At 54.0% G+C, this 21,022-nt stretch overlaps 1 protein-coding gene across 10 annotated transcripts in view; it reads right to left on the minus strand.

The window, feature by feature from the left end:
* The window catches only part of PRIMA1 (proline rich membrane anchor 1), a 62,366-nt gene that overhangs the window by 35,069 nt on the left and 6,275 nt on the right, over window positions 1-21,022 (minus strand). For all 10 annotated transcript variants that reach the window (XR_011533088.1, XM_070594390.1, XM_070594393.1 and 7 more), the window contains exon 3: window positions 18,997-19,132. Coding sequence is in view for 9 of the 10 variants with exons in the window: in XM_070594390.1 (XP_070450491.1) it covers window positions 18,997-19,132 (136 nt within the window). In the remaining variant the exon portion in view is untranslated. The remainder of the gene's footprint in view (window positions 1-18,996; window positions 19,133-21,022) is intronic.

A 21,022-nucleotide genomic window follows, 5' to 3' on the forward strand; every position in this document is an offset into this window, starting at 1 on the left:
TATTTAGGGTGGCAGCCACACATTTCACTGCAGAAACACTACTGGGTGCTCGACTGCCTGCAGTGTCACTTAATCCACAGTCTATACATGACCGCATCACTAAAATTGAAGGATCCTGGTTTCTGAAACACATCTAGCCCCAAGATTCCAGCAAGGGCCATGGAGCTTTCCCAGGACTTGTGTCAGATGGAGATGCGGTCAACCAGACGGGAAGGGCTCCTGCGGCCTTGGCTCCTGTCCCAAATCCACCCTGAGGCCAACTCAGCATCCTTCTTACCCGCCAGAGGCAACCCACAGGCAGCAATGAGAGACAGGCACTTGCTGGCGATTTCCTGGAGAGGCAGGAAGGGATCACCGAGCGCGTCAGAGAACAGGAATTCCCTCCATGCCTCCAGGCACCCAGCCTTCTCCCCAACCCGAGTCTTGCCTGCCCCCGCAGCCACCTTCTCTCTCCTTTCCTCCCTCCCAGATGCCACACTGCCTCCAACTCCCTTGTCACCATGAGGAACTCCACCCAGATAAGACCACGCTTCCTACTCAAGAGCAGAGCCAGGTGCTGATTTTTTTTTTTTTTTTTTGAGGAAGAGTAGCCCTGAGCTAACATCTGCTGCCAATCCTCCTCTTTTTGCTGAGGAAGACTGGCCCTGAACTAACGTCTGTGCCCATCCTCCTCTACTTGATATGTGGGACGCCTGCCTCAGCATGGCTTGACAAGCCGTGTGTAGGTCTGCACCTGGGATCCAAACTGGTGAACCCCAAGCAGCCGAAGTGGAACATGCGAACTTAACCACTATGCCACCAGGCCGGCCCTAAATACCGATTTTTTTTAAAGAGAATCCAGAGATCAGGATTTTTAAAATGTGACATATCTTTGTCAACTATTGTTTCTTTCTCTTTTTAAACACTGGGCGTGGGCTGGGAGGTCGAATACAGCTGCCATTTCTGTACTCCTGAGGGGCAATGACTAGGGTGACGGCCTCTGTAGAGGATCGGTTTTAATCTATCTCTTTGGGAATAAAGGAGGGAAAGGGAGTTGTTGTCTTGAAAAACGGACATAAAAGTGAATGCAATGCTCTTAGGTCCCGGGGCTGCAGGCGGCCTCTCCCTGGCCTGCCTCGGCTTCTTACGCGAGGGTGGGCAGCGGATGGAAGGGCCCTGCAGCTCCTGACCCGGCCCCCCTCTCTATCCACGCTCTTTTCCCCAAAGATCTATCCAGTCCCATGGCTTCAAATACCAGCCGGATGCCAACAACTCCCACATTTACAGCTCAAGCCCTGGCATCACCTCCATCTCCTGACTCACACATCCAACCACGACTCAGCATCTCCACTTGGGTGGTCCAGAGGCCAGCTCAGATTTTACGGGTCCAAAAAGGAACTCTTCATTTTCCCCCCTCAACCTCTGCCTCCCCCACTCATCCATTCAGCCAGCTGCGCAATTCAGAAAACTGGGGGGTCCTTCCTGACAACCCCCACCCTCACCCTTCCCTCCGTTCAACCCAGGAGCAAGTCTCCTCGGTTCTTCCTTCAAGTTTGGCCTCCCCCAACTCTTCGCTCTCACATGCACCCTTTACAACAGCCTCCAAACTGGTTTCTCCCTCCCCCAATCCATTCTCCATGCAGCCAGCCCCTGCCAGAAGCTTCCTTGTAAAATGTAAATCAGATCATATTACACTCCGGCTCAAACACCCTTCAAAGGTTTCTTACTCAATGTAAAATAAAACCCAATCTTTTTGCTACAGTTTTCACCAAACTTTGCTCCCCATTTTGGCCATGCAAGTTCAAACCCTTGTAGGGAAGAATCTAGAAACTTTCCGGGCAGTGACAGACCTGCCAGAGCCAGCACATAGTGGGATAACTTCCAAGGGGAGGATGGATAAGTTGTGGGATGTGTGTTAAAAAAAAAAGCAGCTGGCAAGAAAGGAATTAGTCTAATGGCTGCGCCTCCGAGACAGCAGCATTAATAACTGTCAGCCGCCACCGGCCCCGCTCACGCTCCTGCTCTCTCTCCCGGAATGAGCAACGGTTTGGGGGAAATGCCAGAGCCGGCTAATCCCACAGGGCTTTAAGGGGTCCGCAGAAAGCATCTTAGAGTTGAATAAGGAGATAAACTGCTTTGCTGGTTGTAAGGCCCAGAATGTTCTCAGAGATGAGATGAAAATCCTTTGTGTATCTCTGACTGTGAAGGAATGCAGGGTTCCAGCCCGGGGGGCAGGACCCAAGGGAGGGAGTGCGGACCCGTCCTCCTCCCCACGGGGTCCTCCAAACTCTCCAAGGCTCTGAGGTGCCCTGGGAGCTTCAGCGCACCGGATTCTGTCTTGGTGGGAAGGGAAGCTCAGTGGAAATGGGGAAAAAAGGGAAGGAAAGGAGGGAGAGATGGAGAGAAACATCAAAAAATCTCAAAAGTAGTAAGATAAATGTGGTAGGTCTTTATGGCAATGGATTCTGCCATACTGGGGCCAAGAAATCCAGAGCACGCTGTGCCATATCTAGCTTGATGGAGACTCTCCTCGCTTCTAAGCAGAACGTGTAGTGATGCTGTCGGCTTCCACCATGGGTCACCAGGGCAGCCCATGGTCCATGACTCAGTGATATGGAGGCATTCAAGGCTGCCCTCTTACCTCAAGGCTTCTGATGGAGCTGCTCACACTCCAGGGCTCTCTAAGGGCTCCCCTGAATCTGGATTCCAGCTGAAGGCACCTCCTTGATCCACTCCTTCCCCTTTCCTGTCCTGCTTCCCTCACTTCCTACCATTTCCTCCAGAGAGCACTTCTTCAATAATAACACATACCCGAACCCCTGCCTCAGGCTCTGCCTCCAGGGCACCTGATCTATGACAGGATGAGCAACAAAAATCAACAGAAACTGGAGTCCTTGGGTCATCTCCACACACGCACATCTCCCGAGTGTTCTCTGAGCAAAGCACCCTGCAGAGAGCTCTGTGCGGTGGATACAGGGATGAAGTGGACCCATTCTCGGCCTGCCAGGGGCCTGCGAGTCGGTGGGGTCATCAAAGACCACCAGCGTCACTCAGGGATGCTACCACAAGCCCTCGGAGGCCTGGACCAGGTCGTGCGTGTTTGGCATCTCTCTGCTGTTGGCAGGGTGTTTCATAAGAGGTTGAGAAATGAAGGCGGACTAGCCCCCAGCTATCCTACAAGAGGGAAACAGAATCATCGAAAGAGACAGTAACTGTCTCCCACGGTAGCAACACGGGTCACTGAGTTTTCCAAAAATGGAAGTTTTCCAAAAACGTCTCCTCGGGACACCAGGTTGGGACTTGAAATCTGGCTGCTTCAAAACAAGGCTTGGTGACCAGGCGGTTTCTCAGCAGGGTCTCTATTAGCAGTAGGCGGAGGGACCCTCGTTGAGGAAAACTGTCCCCTTTATGACATTTACCATCCCTGGCCCCTGCCCACTCAAAGCCAGTAGCACCCACAGCCCAAGTCACTGTGGCAACCGAAACATGAACACCCCCAGGATTCCAAATGTGCACTAGGGGTCTGTGTGTACCCCTGATGGAGAACCACAGGTGGGATACAGTCTGAGGGAGACGGTCGTCACAGCCAAGAACCAAACACAGACACACAAATGCACAGGGACATGGCCCCCTTCCCGTCCCTGAGAGGTTAACAGTCTTCAAACACCACCTGGGTTGCTGAACTCAGTGCTCAAAACCTTTAGCTTTTCCAGAATCACATCTGACTTCTCGGTCGTCCACCCTGAGACACTCTCCCTCCCAACCCCCTCCCTGGCGTCCTAAGCTCCTGACAAGCGGATCACACCCGGGTTCCTCCCAAAAGGCCTCGGGACTCCTGACAACCCACCTTTGCTCACGCCCCTTCGTCCACCTGGAGTGCCTCTTCCATCCACCCTTATACCCCTCCCACATCTGCTCTGCAAATCCTAACTGCTCTCTGAGATGCAGCTCAATGCCGCCTCCTCCGAGCAGTCACCCCTGATGGCTCGGGGCTCGCTGCCCCTGTGCTCCTGCAGGGCTCTGCAGCCAGTGCACTCCGGGCTGGACGACAGCATCTCATGCCCCCTCCCCTGGCCCGTGAGCTCCTCCAGGGCAGAGGACGGGTCTCACTCATCTCTGGGTTGCAGGACCCGGCACCCAGTACCTAGGGGTGCTCAGAACATATTAGCTGAGTAAATCAACATCCTTGCTCAGCAGCTGGTCCAGGGCCACCAGACTCTTGGCAGGCACTGGTTGGCATCGACTCTTCGTGTCTCCGCCCTTTGACTGCTTTCTTTCCCTCCCATCCCCCTCCGCCCCATCCTGCTGGCTCTGTCTCCACACTGCAGCTGGGATCTGTCCACCCCTCCTTCACCTCAGCCACGGTCCCAGTCCAGGCCCCCACCTCCCTCCACCTGGACAACAGCCGATGCTTCCTGACTGGTCTTCCCCACAACCCTCTTGCCTCTCTGACACATTCTCCTCTTAGCCACCAATGATTGTCTTAAATAAACCTGCTAGTGTCATCTCCATGGTCCAAATCTCTTTAATGCCTTTCCATGGCACTTTGGAAAAAAATCCAGCTCTGTACTCTGTAAACTATGGTTTGCAAGGCCCTGGATGACTTGGTACTAACTTCCCTAACCTCATTTTAAACCACTGTCCCTTTTGAGCACCAGGCACAGCACAGCTCTGACAGTTGTTCCCACCACAGGGCCTTTGCATATGCTGTGATCACCACTTAGAAAGCTCTCCCCCAGTCTTTACAAGGCTATTTTCTTCTCCTTCAAATATCAGACAGCTCCAGAGGCCTTCCCTGGCCACTCTGTCCAAGGGAGAGCCCTCTCCATAATCTCCATTTCTGCCCTGTAATCACTATATCCCCACATCTCCAGCTCCTACCACAGCATCTGGCCCAGAGTGATCATTCAGTAGATGTTTGTTGAATGAATGAGTGAGTGCAGGGTCCTCTTGAACACCTGCAAGTGATCTCCCACTGGGCATCTGGATTCTAGTTTCATTTGGTTCTTGACTAACAAAGTCAGAAGAGTTTGGGTTGTGAGCTTTTTTTAGCAGAAACCCAGAGTGGCTTCTTTCTTCTGAGCCTATTCGGCCTCTTTATTATTTTCACTTGTCAGCACTGATTTACTTGAGAGAAATTATCACCACATTTCTTACAGACCTTGATTCTCTGCCCGTATCCACAGAAACGACCTCCCACGATGGCCCTCCATGATGGGCCTCTGCCCTGGGCTGGGCCTGGGCGCCTGTACGGAGGCCTGAGAGGCAGCTTCGCGAATGGCAGCCCGGGGGTCCTGGGAAGATGCTGACAGGGGAGAGCCAGGCTGCACAGCCCGATCCCAGCACTTACGACGGCGATGAAGGATTCTGGGCTCCACAGCCAGTGGTGGTGGACGTTCACTGCCCACGAGCAGATGTACCAATCATTTCCCCCTTTTAATGACACCAACACCAGGCCACTTCATCCGAGCCTCGGTGGAATTGGAGCTGTCACTGAGGGCTGGCTGGGACATGAAACCAAATGGCCCTGTCATGGCTCCAGGACAGTCCCGGCCCCCCCATCTCTGGGGCCACTCGGAGGAGGACCTCACTGTTGCCGCCTGCTGTGGAGCACCTGCAGGGTCCAGCCGTGCCTCTCTGCTCCCTGACCTGGTCACCCAGGACGCCACCCTCAGAGCCCAGCTTATTCAGAAGTGCAGTGGCCTCCCATCTGGAAGCTGACCATTTCGACCACCCAACTAGTGCCTCCTGCTCCCGGTGGCCATTACCTCTCTCCTGGATTACTGCAACAGGCTCCAAACTGGTCTCTCTCCTTCTGCCTTGACTCCCATGGTCTGGTCTACACAGCAGGCAGAGTGGGTGATCCTATCGGGGGCAAGTCAGTTCATGCCCCTCCTCAGCTCTATGCCCTGAACAGTCCCCCACTCGATGCCAAATACAGATACACCCTCACAGGGGGTCCGTCTGCTTCTCCCCATTCTCATTTCCTCCCCCCGCCCCACCCCGCTCCAGCCACGCTGGCCCCTGGCTGCTCCTCAACCAGCCCAGGTGAGTTCCCATGCTGGGCCTCTAGACCGGGGACAGTCTCCCCAGGTACCAGCTTGACTCCCTCTGCTCTGCCACCTTCCCTTCAGACTGCCACCGGGCTCTAGCTCACTTTTTTTCCATGGCACTCACCTTTTCCAGCATACTACACAGCTCACAAGTTTATCACATTTACTGTTTGCTGCTTGCTCTCTTCCCCCCGCCAGAATGTCAGCTCTGCATCTATTTTGTTCCACGGTGTGTCCCAAGCTTCTGGAACACAGAAATGCTCAAGAAATGTTTGCATAAATAAAGGTCTGCCTGCCCTGCCATCACCTCCCCCAGCCTGAGGGCCTGAGCTCCCAGTGTCCCAGGGACTCTGCCTGTGAACTCCCATCAGCGCACACGCCTATGACAACACCGACCAGGTCATCCTCTGGGGGCCCTTGCTTGCTCCCAGCCACGTCCACACTAGCTCCCTTGCTCACGCCCTTTCCCACTCTGGGAGGCCAGCTCACCTTCCTGAGGCCAGTCACATTTCTCCCTACCTTCCAGGTGCACAGTGAGTCCCGCCTCCTCCCTGAAGTCTCCCTGGATTACACTAGCTTCTATCACCACTTGCCTTCTGATGGTCCCTAAGTGGGAGGCACGCATTTGTTTCAGTTCTTCAAGTCGCCTCCGCCTTCATTCTTCTCCACTCTGGGAGGAGCAGGTGAATGGATACAGGAGGGCAGATACCAGCACCTGCTTACTGATCCTGGGGGCTCTCCCAGCCCCCAGCTCCTCCCTTGCCTCCCAGGTCACCTTGTCTGGTTTTCCTTTTCTCTTCCAACTGTGCTGTCTCAGGCTCCTCTTCCTCCTGAACCTCAGGCTCTGTCCTCCCCAGGCTCTCCCTGGGTGATCTCTGATGGCTTCGGCACCTTGCTACTGGTGCCCCAACCCCCCATCCTTAAGGCCAGCTCAGGCCTCTGCCCTCAACTCCAGACCCACCAGCTGATCGCCTCCCCCGCTGCCACAGCACCTCCCACACCATGTGACAAAACCTGGGACTCCTGAGCCCATCACTCTCCCTCCGTATCCTGTCTCCTTAAGGGGTGTCTGAGCAGACACTATCACCCAGGAGTCTTCCTTCTCCCCTACTCCCAACAGCGGTTGGTCCCAAAGGTTCTCGAGCTTCTGTGCCCCCTGCCCACAGGCTAGGCCTGGCTCAGGCCACCAGTCTCTCCCCTGGGCCACTGCCTCCCCTCTGCTCTCTGCCTTCAGTCTCCCACACTCCGCCCCCAGCCAGGGCTGTCTAAGGCAAGGTAGACGGCAGCTCTCCACGCAGACCCTGCAGGGCTCCGCACCAGCAGGGACGAAGTCCCAGATCCCCTGCAGACTGTCAGGCTTAGCCTCGCCTCACTCTAGCGCATCTCGCACCACGGCCCCCACGCACTTTCAATCCTGGGACGGACAGGCTCTCCGTGGCCTCCAATCCTTTACCCCAGCCCTGCTGTTCCCTCATCAGGAGCATACTCCTCTTCCCCACCTCCACCTGGAGCACATCCCCCCTCGGCTCAGCCCTGCCTCCTGCAGGACACCAGCTCTGAGTCAGATGCTCTCCTCTCGATGCTCAGTCTAGCCTGCAGTTCCTGTGTTTTGCCTCCCGGAACTGTCCACAGGCCTCGCAAACTCCACGTGAGAAAGAACAGAATGGGATCTGTCCCCAGGACCCCTCCCTGTGGGCTCACCTGTCTCATCCACTGCGTCATCCTCGGTCTGTGACCACAGTGGAGAGTTCTACACATATTTGTCGAATGAGTAAATGTCTATGATTTGCTGCCCTTTAAATATACAAAGTAGGCATCCTCCTGAAAGGACAATGCTGGCTTGAACACTAATGTGCTTTCTTGAGTGGGAGAGAGAGAAGTGAACTCCTAGCTAGAAGGTGTCGACCCCTCTGGGTCTGACCAGGGGCGAGGACACTGGTGGCAATCACTGTGGGAGAAGGTGACAGCCTGTAGCAGACACTGCTGGTGTCCTTCCTGGGCTCACTGGCTTGGCTTCCAAATGCCAATCTGCATCTCTGCCTGGGGACCAGCTCTAACTGGGATGGGCGGCGGTTGGTACACGAACACCCCAGGCCCCTCGGCCCTCAGGTGGGGTCGTTCTCAAGTGCTGTCCTACCCCATTTCCCAGCAGGACCGAGCTCCCTCCAGCCGCCCACAGCACAAACTGGCTTGAGATCACACCCTTCGCTGGCCACTGGCCTTTCCCTATCTTACTCCCTAGCCCCCTATTGGTGTTTTCCGGAATCCCCTTCCAGATATCCACGTGTACTTGAATTCTCATCTCAGTGTCTGTTTCTGGAGGAGCCCAGACTCAGACATGGCCCCAGATGCTCGGTGGCAAATGGCAGGCTCTTAAAAAAATGTCAGTCCCCTCCCTACCGTCTCTCTCCTGGAGAGCTGACCTTCAGTCTTCATCGTCTAGCCACACAGGCCTTCATATGTTCAAACACTCTGTGTGCACTGCATGTCCATGTGTCAAGCTCTGTGCTGTCTCCGGGGACAAAGATGAGTCAACAGTCCCAGTGCTCAGGGATCGGATCAGAAAGTTAACAGGTCAGACTAGCTGCTTTGTCCTGGACACCAGCGGGACACCCTGGCTGAATTTGGTAATAATATGGAATAGCTGACGTGACAGGGTGGCCCCCCTGTGCTGGCGCTGTTTCGAGCACTGTCGCCTACAAAGTCATTTGAGCCTCTCAACAGCCCTACGAGGAAAATGAGGACCACACAGTTATAGGGCGCCAGCACCAGCCCTTGATCCCAGTGCAACAGGCAGGGCCTTGAACCAGGATCACGGCCTGCACCCTGCAGGATGCCCTTCCGCTGTGGGGGCCACACGCTCTGAGCACCGGCCCTGCACCAGGCAGTGGGCTGACCCTTCACACGGCCTCTGGATTCCGCCTCGCAACACTGCTGAGGATGGAGGCTTCATCCTCATTAGGAGATGAGGAAACTGAGATTCAGACTAAGAACTCAGCCTAAGAACACCCAGGCCTATGTGAAACGTCCAGAACAGCAAAGCCATAGAGACAGGAAGTAGATGAGTAGCTGGCAGGGACTGGGGGAGGGGGCAGGATCGGGAGGTACCGGTTTCATTTTAGGGTGATGAAAATGATCTGGCTTTAGAAGGTAAATGACGGTTGGACAACATTGTGCTTGTACTAAAAACAACACTGAACTGCATGCTTTAAAATGGTGAGTTTTACACTGTATCAATTTAGAGCACCCAGGACGCGCCACGTTGACCCCGATGCACATTCTTGCTGAGACCTGTGGTTCCCTATTTCCACCTCCGTGTTGAGTCCAGACTCCTCACAACATCCCGAATTCCTAGAGGGCGGGATCCCAAACTCTGGGAACATCCAGTGCCCGCGGGGGACAGGGCGGTCACTCACTGATGTACAAGTCTCATTGGCTTTTGGCCTCAATTCCATGGCTCCTCACCTCTTCCTTATTTTTGGCACAGACCCCTTCCTGCCTTGTGCCTCTGGCTATAGCCGAGGGCCCCAACCTTGCTTCACACAAGAATCTCCTCCCTCTCGGGTGGGCCCAGCCATCAGTCATTTTGAAACCTCCCAGGTGAGGCCAAGGTGCAGCTGGGGCTCCAGCATCCAACCAGAGGCGGGTTCCCGAGGGCCGGGCCACGTCCAGTTCATCTCTGCAGCCCCAGAATAGGCCTCCACACAACCTCCTGGCAAGTGTTTGTCCAATAAATCAAAGAATAAAGGTTTGTTGAGTAAATTAAAGTCCACATAAATTCGTAATCTTTTATTTGCTGGATATAGACAATTGCATTATTGAATTGGGAAAGGAAAATTCAGTACTTAAAAAAAAAATAAAATCACTTTTTAAAAGAAAGCCAGCAACTATTAAAGCGCTTATGGATAGCAGATGCCCAAGTCCAAGGACGAGAATCATGCTCACACGGACACCGTGCTCAGCACAGAGTGGAAATGCAAGCCGGGGCCAGCCCTCTTCACGGGGAGCTGAGATCAGTCAGGGTAAGAGACTTGCTCCAGCAAGGACCAGATTGACAAGAGAGCCATTGACTGAGAGTGGGAACGCATCGGGTGCTGGGCTGGGTCCTCATATGTATTATTTGCACTCCCACAACCACCCCGGAGAGGACGGCTCATCACCCCCAACTTGTAGATGAGAAAATGGAAGCTCAGAAAGCTTGAGCGACCAGGACACAGCTGGGAAGAGCCAGAGCCAGGCCCAGCCTCCAGGTCCTCCTACCCTCCGACCAGGCAAGTGGCTCAAAGACAACAGGACAGAAACCCAGGCTCCCACAAGTGATGAACATCTAATACCCCAAGGTCCAAACCCGTGGCAGCAGTGAAGACCAGCTTGGCACCAACACAGCGCATGAAGCAAGAAACGTCAAGTGACATGGCCTGTGTTTGATGCCCACACGCTCACTCCTGACAAGGACGGTGCTGTGGCGTTCACACGCTTTCATAAGGAGCCTGGCGCCCTGCAGAGAAGGCAGATCTGCGGGTCGGCCTCACTCGCTGTCCCCATCCTCCGCTTTAGAGGTCTCCAAGGGCCTCCTCTTCTGCTTGCCCCAAACTCATCACTCCCCAGAAGGGCATCTGGTTAGCTTCTTTATAGAGATGAAGAGTAGTTAAACTTGGATTCATGCTAAAACCCCAGAGGTTATCCTTAAAATGGCAGCCGCTAAAACACACTGGGGGACATTTGAGCCTCTGCTAACCCCTTCCCAGCACCACCTGTCAGCTTCATTATCCCATTGGTGAGACCACAGACATCCTGAGAGGACCAAGGAGAGGGGGCGCTGTGAGTGACGTCCTATGGCTTCCTCCACTCGCTCATTCATTCCCCCAAACCTCGTGATGTCCCGCATCCCCTCCCTCCCCACAACCACAGCCATCACCGAGTCCTATCACCCCAGCCTGCAAACCATCCTAAATCAGACCAGGGCTCGACACTGCCGCCTCTCCCCTTGCCCCCCATCCAGGCCACAGCACCGGCTCCCGCACCACTGTCTCTCGCCTGGACCGGAGTGACTTCCTCCTCAGTGGGAGTCAGTCTGTGTAACGTGTAGATGAGGCCAAGCCACCCCCCTGCTCAAAACTTCTAGAAGCTTCTAGTTGCACTTAAGATAAAACCCAGTCCCTTCCCTAGCCTCAAAGGCCCTGTGTAGTCCGGGCACTGCCTCCCTTGGGGCCTCGCCTCCTCCTGTCTGCCTTCACCCAGCACCCTGGCCCTTCACGGACCCCAAGTGCACGAGGAACTTGCACTTGCTGTTCCCTCTGCTGGGAACGATGTTCCCCCAGATCTGCCTTGCCAACTACTTCCTTCAACTGGCTCTCAGCTCAGATGTCATCTCCTGTCCCCCGACCATGCAATCTAAGGGACCACCCAGTTACTCCTCATCAGATCTTACGATTTTAATTACCCTTGTGGCACAGGTTACCTTCTATTTTTCCAGCAATGTTTTTGCCTTATTCATTTTCTGTCCCAGCCCCTGCCCTGCCCGTGCATCCACGCAGCCAAATATAAACCCCAGACGGCAGGGGCCCTACTGTGCTGTTCACCACTACATTCCCAGAACCTGGCACAGTGCCTGGAATGTAGTGAACAGTCAAAAATCTTTGCAAAAGAAATGAATTAGTAGCTACTGAGGACCCAGGATGGGCCAGGCGTGTGCCAAGGGGCTGAGACTGTAAGTGGACAGCTGCCTCACAGCAATAGCCTGTATCTAGCAAGGCATCCAGGCATTAGTGAAGTAATTCATTAAATATTCAAAGGGTGGGATGATTGCCATAAAGGAAAAGTTCAAGGACGTGTGCATGTATGTATGGTGATGGAGGGTGGTGTAGTTTTAAAACGGATGCAAATTCTCTGACACTCCTCTATCAAGAGGTGGAATGAAATTCCCCACTCCTCAAACGGGAGCTGCGGGGTCACTGGGTCGTGGGATTCCAAGGAAAAGAACGCAGTGGAAGTGATGCTGTGTGACTTCCTCAGGGACAGCATCCAAAGGGATTCAGTTCCTACTTGCTTCTCGGGTTTGGAACCCAGCCGCCAGGCCATGAGGACGCCGGGGCCACATGGAGGCATCGCGTGTAGATGTTTCGGTGGACAGGCCCAGGTGGGGACCCAACCAGCAGCCAGCATCGACCACCAGACATGAGCAAGGAAGGCTTCGAGAAGCCTCCAGCCCCGGCCAACTGAATATAATCGCATGGAAGACCCCAAGCGAGAACCTCCCAGTGGAGCCCCGTCGACCCCCATAACCCTGAGAGGCAAGGACGTATATGCGTTGTTTTTTAACCACTAACTTTGGGGTGATTTGTTCCCTAGCCATGGAGAACCAGAACAGGCAGAGTGTGAGCTCTGTGGAAGTCAGCGAAGGTTTTCCTGGAGGACAGCTGAGCTGAGATCTGCACGAGTGAAGCTTAACTACTTTGAGGGGAAGCCTGGCAGCCAGAAGGACTGATATATGCAGACACAGAAAGGGGCAAGGCCTGCGCAAGGAAAGGAACGGGGACCCCTCGGCTGATGCTCAGCCACGGAGGGGGAGAGTCAGGCAGAGGATGCAGCAGGCAGAAATCAGACAGCCTTGAATTACCTCCCCTCCTTACCAGCTGGGCAGCCTGGAACAAGTAACTCGCCCTCTCTGAGCCCTAGGCGCCTCACAGAAACTGGGGATAATATAATATCACCTACCACTAAGGAGTGTTTAAGGATGAAAGGAGATGAGAGCAGAGCTTCCATCTCAGTATCGCAAACTAAATGTTGGTTTCCTTCTAGTGTTCTGCGGAAGTTAAAAACAGCATTCTAGAACTCCCACAGTCCTGTTTGTTTCTCTCTCTACTAAAACTTGGCCCTTGGCCCATAGGATGGGGAACCAGGTGACCCCATTCCTAGCTCCACCACTGCTGTGTGACCTTCGGGGAGTCCCTTAACCTCTCTTCTGGTTTTTCTAAGAATAAAATAAATGCAAAAAATAAAATCTGTATCAGTGACTTGAACTCCTTAAAGACAGGCACTACAGGGACACGGGCTCACGCCTCTGTTCTGCCACAGCTATTTTTGGTCCCATCAGCCTCAGAAGCAGGTCTCACAGAGTGGGTGTACGTGCCTTTCCTTGAGGTCTGGTGCACGTCTCCTTCCGTGGCCTCAGCCGTCTGAGTCACACGCGGGTACCAACGGGCCACCGCTGACATTTACAGAGTCAGCCCCGGTCCTCAGCTCTGGCAGCTGCCCTGGGCGTGTCGGTCAGGCCTTCAAGCATGCTTGTGCCAAGGTTCACCCCCGCCCACGTCTTCCAGAAATATCTCCACCCCGAGGACTCTAGCGAGGGCTGCCCTCTAGAAAGGGGCACCGGGTGAACTCTGAAAGCCTTTTGCTTCCTGTTGAATACCTACGGGAGTCTACACATCCTTAGAGACCCAATTCATCCTCCAGTTTCTAATTGGATGCTCCTTTCTCAGCAGAGAGGTGCCAGATCCATGTTTAAGCAACTCCCAGCCTGCGGGTCACTGACTTATTATTACTACTGTTACCATTAATATTACCTATTAGCTGCCATTTATTGAGTGTTATTTGGGTTCCAGGCTCTGTACTGTGTTAACTTTAAGGCATCGGATCCTCACAATCACCCTTGTATAGCGGGTATTATCATTAGCCCCATTTTACAGACACGGAAATTGAGGCCTCAGCAGTTAAGGACACCTTGTCCAAATCACTTAGCTAATGAACCAGGGTTGACCCCGGGTCTGGAGGGCAGGAAGCCAGGCCATGTGCCACCAAGCTACAACAGTGCTTCTCAAGCATGTAGTTTCTGCCAAAGACAGCCTGGATAATTTCCAGTCTTCACAGCAACCCCTTCCCAGGTAGGTATCATCAGCCCCACTCTACAGCTGAGGAAACTGAGGCTCTGGAAGGGATGTGACGTGCTGGGCATGGACGGCCTGGGTCTGACTCGAAAGGCCCTGGACCTGATTGCCACTCTCAGGGACGCTGGTTCTCACAGTGTGCTCCCGGGGCCAGCAACATCAGCATGACCAAGAATGTGTTAGAAATGCAAATCCCAGACCTACTGACTCAGGAACTCTGGGGATGGGGTCCAGCAACCCGGGTTTAAACAAGGCCTCCAGGGAATTCCAACCACATTCACGTTGGACAACCACTGGTACCGCCCTCTGACCCTCAGCTGGCAGGTTTACCAAGTGCAGCTGCCCTAGGCAGATGCCACCTCAGCCTAAGGGTGAAGGGTTGTGGGCAGAGCCGGGGAAACAAAGGGCAGAGAGTGGAGATGCTGCTCAAGAATCTTCCGCATCACAAGAACCATGCCCATGCTTCTTCCCAGCGGCAGGCAGGGCTGTCTCAACACTCTTGCCAGGGCTGCTGCATGGGGCGGCGCAGAGCTGGGACCCCCCTGAAGACTGCAGGGCTCAGCTGCCCTACAGGCCATGAGCTCCAGATGGACTTTGGGGGGTCAGTGCTCTGGAAAGTTACATGGTGAAACAAAACAAAACAAAACAAACACACCAAAAACAAACATATCAAAAAACAAAAAAACACGTTGCCTTGGCCAGATCAGGGTGGCCCAGGAGTAGGGTGACCAACTGTCCTGGTTTGCCCAGGACTGAAGGGTTTCCCAGGATGCAAGACTTTCAGGGCTAAAACCGGGAGAGTTCCGGGCAAACCGGGACAAGTTGGTCACCCTGAACATCCTGGTCACCATCCCTCTTTGGACAAAGAGGGAGGCCTCTTCGTGGAGGGTGGCAACAGTTTTGACAAAGGTTTCTGGCCATTACTTCCCATGGGAGATTTCACAGGTCTGCATGGATATGTGCAGAGGTTTCTCTCTCCCCTCTTTCTCCTCCACCCCAGACACGCACCGAGATGCTGACTCCTTCAGGATGAGCATCCTACCTGATCCTGGGCTCCTAACTCTGAGCCTTTGCTTCAGCCGTTCCCTGTCTGGCCTCCCTGTGCTCCTGCAGATCCAAGGTCTACCAGGGAATTCCTTCCCGCCTTCCCAGATCCTCCTTTCTGGAATTACGTGTCCTTCCCCAACAGCGCCTTTGAATTCCCCAAGTTTAGTGCTCACAGGCTGCTCTTGATCAGAAGCATTTTACCGGATGATTAGCAATGGATACCTGCCCAGTTTTCAAAAGCTCTTTTCAATTTCTGGAATCCTCAAGTCAACCTGGGGGGTAGGTGTGATCCTCAAACCCATTTTATAGAAGAAGAAACTGAGGCTTAAGTTAACCAATCCTCTTAAAATCATACAGAGGAAGTGGCAGGGCCAGCAGCCAACCTAGGCTCACGGATTGAGCCTCTTAGGCTGCACTCTCCATCTCTTCATTACCCAGCCCCTGTTGGTGAGGACAAGTCCCTCTGCGCCTCTGTGCCCAACAAGGGGCTGGACATGGAGCAGGCACTTGGCCAACGTTTACCAGGGGAAGGAGAGGCCTTTGTGAGCAGCAAGGATGCAAGGCGCATGGATGACCAAATGGGCAAGGGATGACATGTGCCTGCAGCCAGCGTATCCAGAAAGATGGCAGGAAAGGACACTCCTGCAAACATCTCCTGTAAATGACGGTCCATTGCACCAGGAGCTCCATGAGGGCAGGAGCCGCCCCTCTCTTGCTCACTGCTGACTTCTTAGCCCCCGGCACAGAGGCCAGATCTGGTGAGCTCCAGGCACACCTGTTGAATGACAACAGAGGTTTCGTAGCACTGAGGCCCTGTGCCCTCCGGGAGAGGCTAATTCCTTGGGGATTCTAGAATAGGCAGAAGTTTCGCATGTGGCCATATCTCTGTCTGACATTCATTGGGCTCTACTTGTGTGCAGGGTCTGGGCTGAGCTCAACAAGGACCAAGAGAATGTACAAAACACATTCCCTGCCACTGGAGCACATCTTGGCTGAGGGATGCCACCATTGTCCTCCATGCCCAGTGTCCATGTCCTCATCCTTGGGGTCTAGTCCCTCTACCTGGATTTCCTCTTCGGAAGCCACCATTCCCTTAACCTCTATCCATGGCCCCCAACTCCAAGGGTGGTCACATGGCCCTGGCCTGACCGATCAGCATATTCCCTCCTGTAGGCCACCATGATTGGTCCAAAGATGGACACCTGACCCAAGCTGGTCCAATGAAAGTCAGCCCCAGGACTTTAGTTGAAGGATTGGGAAAGGGAAGGAGATTTCTGCCTGTAAGGTTGATGGAACACTGGAGCCTGGAGCCACAGGGACTGGGCCAGCCTGAGAGAAAAGGCGACCCAGGAGAAATCAGAAGAGAGAGACAGAGACAGAAATCCAACACGATCATCTTATAAGACCTGCTGCTGGAATATCCTAATACATGAGCCAAAAAACAAACATCTCTCTCCTTGTTTGTGTATTGCTGATGCCACTTCAGGACAGGTTTCTGCTACGAGTAACTGAGAAAGTCCCGCCATAGGATCAAACCACGCCTGCTCTCCCCTCACCCAGAAGGGCCCTCAGGCCCAAATCACAACCTGAGGTCTCTGTCCCCTCACACTGGGCACTCCCTGCCTGCCTCCCCCTCTCTGCAGCCCCCTGCCTGGCTTCAGGCCCTCAGGGATGGTCTGGGGGCTGAATTATCTCAAGAGTCCCCCACTTGACTCTAGTGTGGCAGCTCACCCCCAGCCCACCTTCCACATGGAAAGCTGATCCTTCTGAAGAAGACAATACAGAATCACGTCACTTCCCTGCTTAACACCCCATCACTGTCCGTAGCGGTTTCCTAAAGGACAGGGTGCCTGTCCTGCAGTTAAATGAGCTGATTTTAGATGGCACATGGACCCGGCGCTCAAACACAGTGAAACAGAACAAGAAACCTAGACTCCTTTTGATTCCCTTACAGACCTTCTGATTTCTTTACAGAGAAAAATCTCCGCATGGTGCTCCCGCGGCTCTAACACCTCTCTACCACTTGCTTCTCTCCCTTTTTAACAAAAAGAGAGAAGGCCTTGAGCTCAGAACCTTCCGCAGCAGGCTGGAACTTTAAAACATTGGTTTTGTTTTCATTGCATTTATTTTTATCGTCACCTTCTATTTATGCAAGTGATCCTGCTTTTCCATTGGCAGTAGTTATATAAAATTGGCTTTGGAAATTAATTTGTGTAAACACAAAAGTGAGTCTATTTAAAGAAAAAATAAGGCAAATAACAGGAGGTATTTGGATATGGTGAAGGATGTTTGGCAAACAACAAGTCACAGGATAAAACGTGATCTGCTCAGCCAGGCACACATGGCCCGTCACAGTCCGCCCCTTCACCCCTCCATTCAACCCACTGAAGGGCTTGTGACTCCCAAGATGAGTCTCCCAGGGTCAGATCTCCAAGGCTTTGCCCATGCTGTTCCTTCCGCCTGGATTCCCTCTCCCCACCATCTCCTTATCAACCTAGAACAATCCCATTTATTCTTTAAGATCCAGGTCAAGGATGCTGTTTACTGTGGCCCAACTACTCAGGGATTTCCAGTGCACTTGGAGAACAATTTCTGAGCTCTCTCAGGCCACTTGTTGTGGGTTGCGGACAGGAGGGTCCTCCCTTTGAGGCTGAGAGATCCCAGAAGAACAGAGCGGTCTTTCACCTCTGTGTCTGGCGCAGAAGCTCAGTTAGCACAGGACGAACTGAAACGACTCTAACTGGGGGATGCGGATCCATGAGACACAAGCAGACCTGGAGACAGGACAGGCCTGGAGCCTAAACGGTGAAAGGAAGAGGAATTCTGAAGGAATGGAAGGGAATGAGCTCCACAGGCAGGTGCCTGAGGCTGGGCCTGACAGTACAGCCCAGGGGTTCCTCAGGAGAGGGGAGGAGGTGAGCATCCTGGGATGGAAGGATCCAGATAGAAGGCCTGGAGCAGAGGGCCTGGTAGGCCCAGGTGCTTGACTTCACCTTGCATTTGAACTTCAGAACTTGTTATAACATCAATTCCTAAGCCCCACCCCAAAGACTCTGACTCGGTGGGTTTGAAGTGGGCCCCTGAAGCTGCACTTAAAACAAACGCTCTGGGCAGTGTCGAGGGTCACGCTCGGAGAAGCACTGGGCCACAGGTGTCAGGTAGGAATGGAGGCAGGTGGGGGTCGAGCACACAAAGGCAGACATACACATGAGCCGCAAAGATCGTCCAGAACATTGTGTCACTGCCTGGACACTGAGCCTGGAAACATAGCCTACCAGAGAACAAGCGTCGTCAAGGTTATTTAAAATAGGCCCCAAATAATTCAACGGAGATGTGTGGAATGAGGGAGACCCACACAAGATCACGGGCATTCTATGGGCTGAAACTTGAGTGATCCATCCAAAATACAGACTCTCTTGTTAGAGACCTTATCAAGTAGAAATATAAACTGGGAACTTAACCCCTATGGGTCGGGGCTGAGGCCATTTCTGGCTAAAGAAACCCTCCTTTGTTTGAATGACCAGGCAATCAAATTGTTCAGAGATGAAATCAAGGCAAACAGGAGAAAGGGGGGTTTTGAGCAGAATTTGCTGCAAATGGCTGAAAGGCATCCATGTAACTTTGCTCCCAGAGCCTCCACTTCGGTTCTGTACTAATTGCCTCCTTAAATGTGAATTAAAATGGAAAAACGAAACCATGCGCGTGGGCGCAGTATTTAAGACCAGCGTCGGTGGCCGCCCCCCTTAAAGGTCTGGCCTTCGGAACAATCCAGGCGGAGTCACTCATCAAATGGAGATTGACTTTTATCTGATTAACCCATGGAGAAACATCCTTCTCCATCTCGCAGGAACATTCTGTGGGAAAGGCGTTTTGCAGACTGCAGAGAAAAGTTGGGCCTTGGCTTCTCTCCTGCTCGGCCAGTGGAAAATTACAAAGGAAGCAAGGCGGCCCTCTGCTATGCTCACAGGTTCTTCCTGGGCCCAGACGACACAAAGAGAAGCCCGGAAACGGAGCGAGCCTTTACTTACCTGGAGCAGAGAGGAGTCTGGGAGGCGGCGGGGGCGGGGGTGGCGGGGGCAGCGGGGGAGGGGGTCGGCACTGGCAGATGTGTTGACAGCTGTCAGTCACCTTGGAGCAGGACTTCTGGGGCTCCCCGTGGGTCACCTGCAGAAATGGGCACACGTGCCGGAGGGAAGATGATGAAGCAACTGGGAGCCGAAATGGGCCCCCTTCAGCCACTCCCTCCTTCCCCTGGATCGGGACAGGAAGAACAGACAGAGCTGGGTTGGCTCAAAGGGAACAGTGTTGTGGGAGGCTGGCCTGGCAGGCTGGAGACCCAGGTTTTATTTCCAGCTCTGTCAGGAACCGGCTCTGGGACAGTGGCAACTGACTTGGGTATAATGAGAGGTAGACAAGAACTTGAAGGTCAACTCCCAGACCCTCCCATCAGACACACGAGGAAACTGAGGCCCAGGCAGCAGCTGCGGCTGCCCAAGTTTCTCACACCAAGTTGGTGACAGGATCTGATTTCACCTCCTCGGTAACCTGAGCCAACCACTTCTCCAGCCTTCCCGGCCACCACGGCGCAAGGCCAAGCCCTCACCTTCTCTCCGGCTTCAGTTCCTGACCACCTTCCTGTGTCCACCCTGGGTCAAGGTCCCCTCATCTTGGGGAAGGAACCTTACCCGGCCAGGCCTCTGCTCTGGTGTCCCATGCCACCAAGGGGAGCAGGGCAAACTCCCCAACGTTACCCACGAGGCCCCCAGCGGTCTTGTGGGAAACACATCTGACCAGCCCCTAGACAACCCCTAACTGCCTGCCCACAGCTCCGGGATCGCGCAGCCACAGGGCCCTGCACAGGCAGCCCCTGACAACGTCTCCAGCCCCACCTCGCCCCACGCTCCGGCCCTCTGCTCTGCCCTCACTGCCCTCCTTCCAGTCCCTGGATGCTGCACATGGCTCCCTGCCTTTGCACACGCTGCTCCAACGGCCCGGAGTGTCCTCCCACACCTTCCTCCTGCTCTGCCCATTACTCAGCTTGGCTGTCACCTCCTCAGAGAGACAGCTCTGACCTCCCTGACCTCGCCAGATCTCCTTTTGCCGGGCTCTCCTGGCACTGGGTTCTAGTCTGTGGGGCAGAAACCTACATTTGGGTGAGACTGGCCGTCCATACCCCTATTCATCACTGGACTGTCAGCTCGATGGGGGCAGAGGCCAGGCCTTTTATTTTTTTCTCTATCATAAGCCAGCACCTAAGGGAATGCCTGGCATTCAATAAATATTTGGCGAATGAATGAATGAACAAACGAATGATTATTAAAAACCCGACCAGAATTCACGCCTCTTGAATCCTGGTCCGGTGTTCTTTTGACACCGGCCTTGGTTTCCCCATCTGTAAACTAGGAAGGGCAGCAGGAGGGAGCTGTGCCTGAGCAGTGGTTCCCGAGCCTGACTGCGCACAGGATCTCCCAGGCGCCTTCAAATACGCATGCCTGAGCCTCACCCACGAGCAGTGAAAGGGGAAAGTCCACAGGTGCAGCCGGGTCTGGGTATTCTGTCTAAACTTCCCAGGTTAAACTTCTAACGTATGGCCAGCATGAGAAGCGCTGGTTAGAGTGACTGCCAGCATCCCTCCCAACAGCAGGGCACGGTGAATCCATCAGTCTAGCATGTTGTGCCTGTCCCAGGGAACAAGATGATTTCAAGGCATGAAAGAAAGACTTAGTGGTCGCCCCCCCCGCCTCACAGATGCCCACGGTTAATTTCTCTGGCTGTCATCTCGAGGGAGTAGAACCCCAGAACCCCAATTTCCCTGCAGCCAGCCCCATGTGGCCCGCTTTCGGGAAACGCATTGCGCAGGCTGCCTCCAGAGGCCAGGGCAGTGTCTCTGCTGCACGGGTCCCCGGCCCCGCAGAGGCAGCCTGCCGCGCTCGAAGCAGGCTGGGTAATGGCCACCGCGGTAGCTGCGGGAGGTGAACTGATTTACAGCCCTGGCATAATATCTACCAGGCCAGGAAGCTCCCGCTCACCACCTCTGAGTGTTTTTAAAGGACC

The sequence above is a fragment of the Equus przewalskii genome, chromosome 25, assembly GCF_037783145.1.
Source record: "Equus przewalskii isolate Varuska chromosome 25, EquPr2, whole genome shotgun sequence".
Lineage (NCBI taxonomy): Eukaryota > Metazoa > Chordata > Mammalia > Perissodactyla > Equidae > Equus > Equus przewalskii.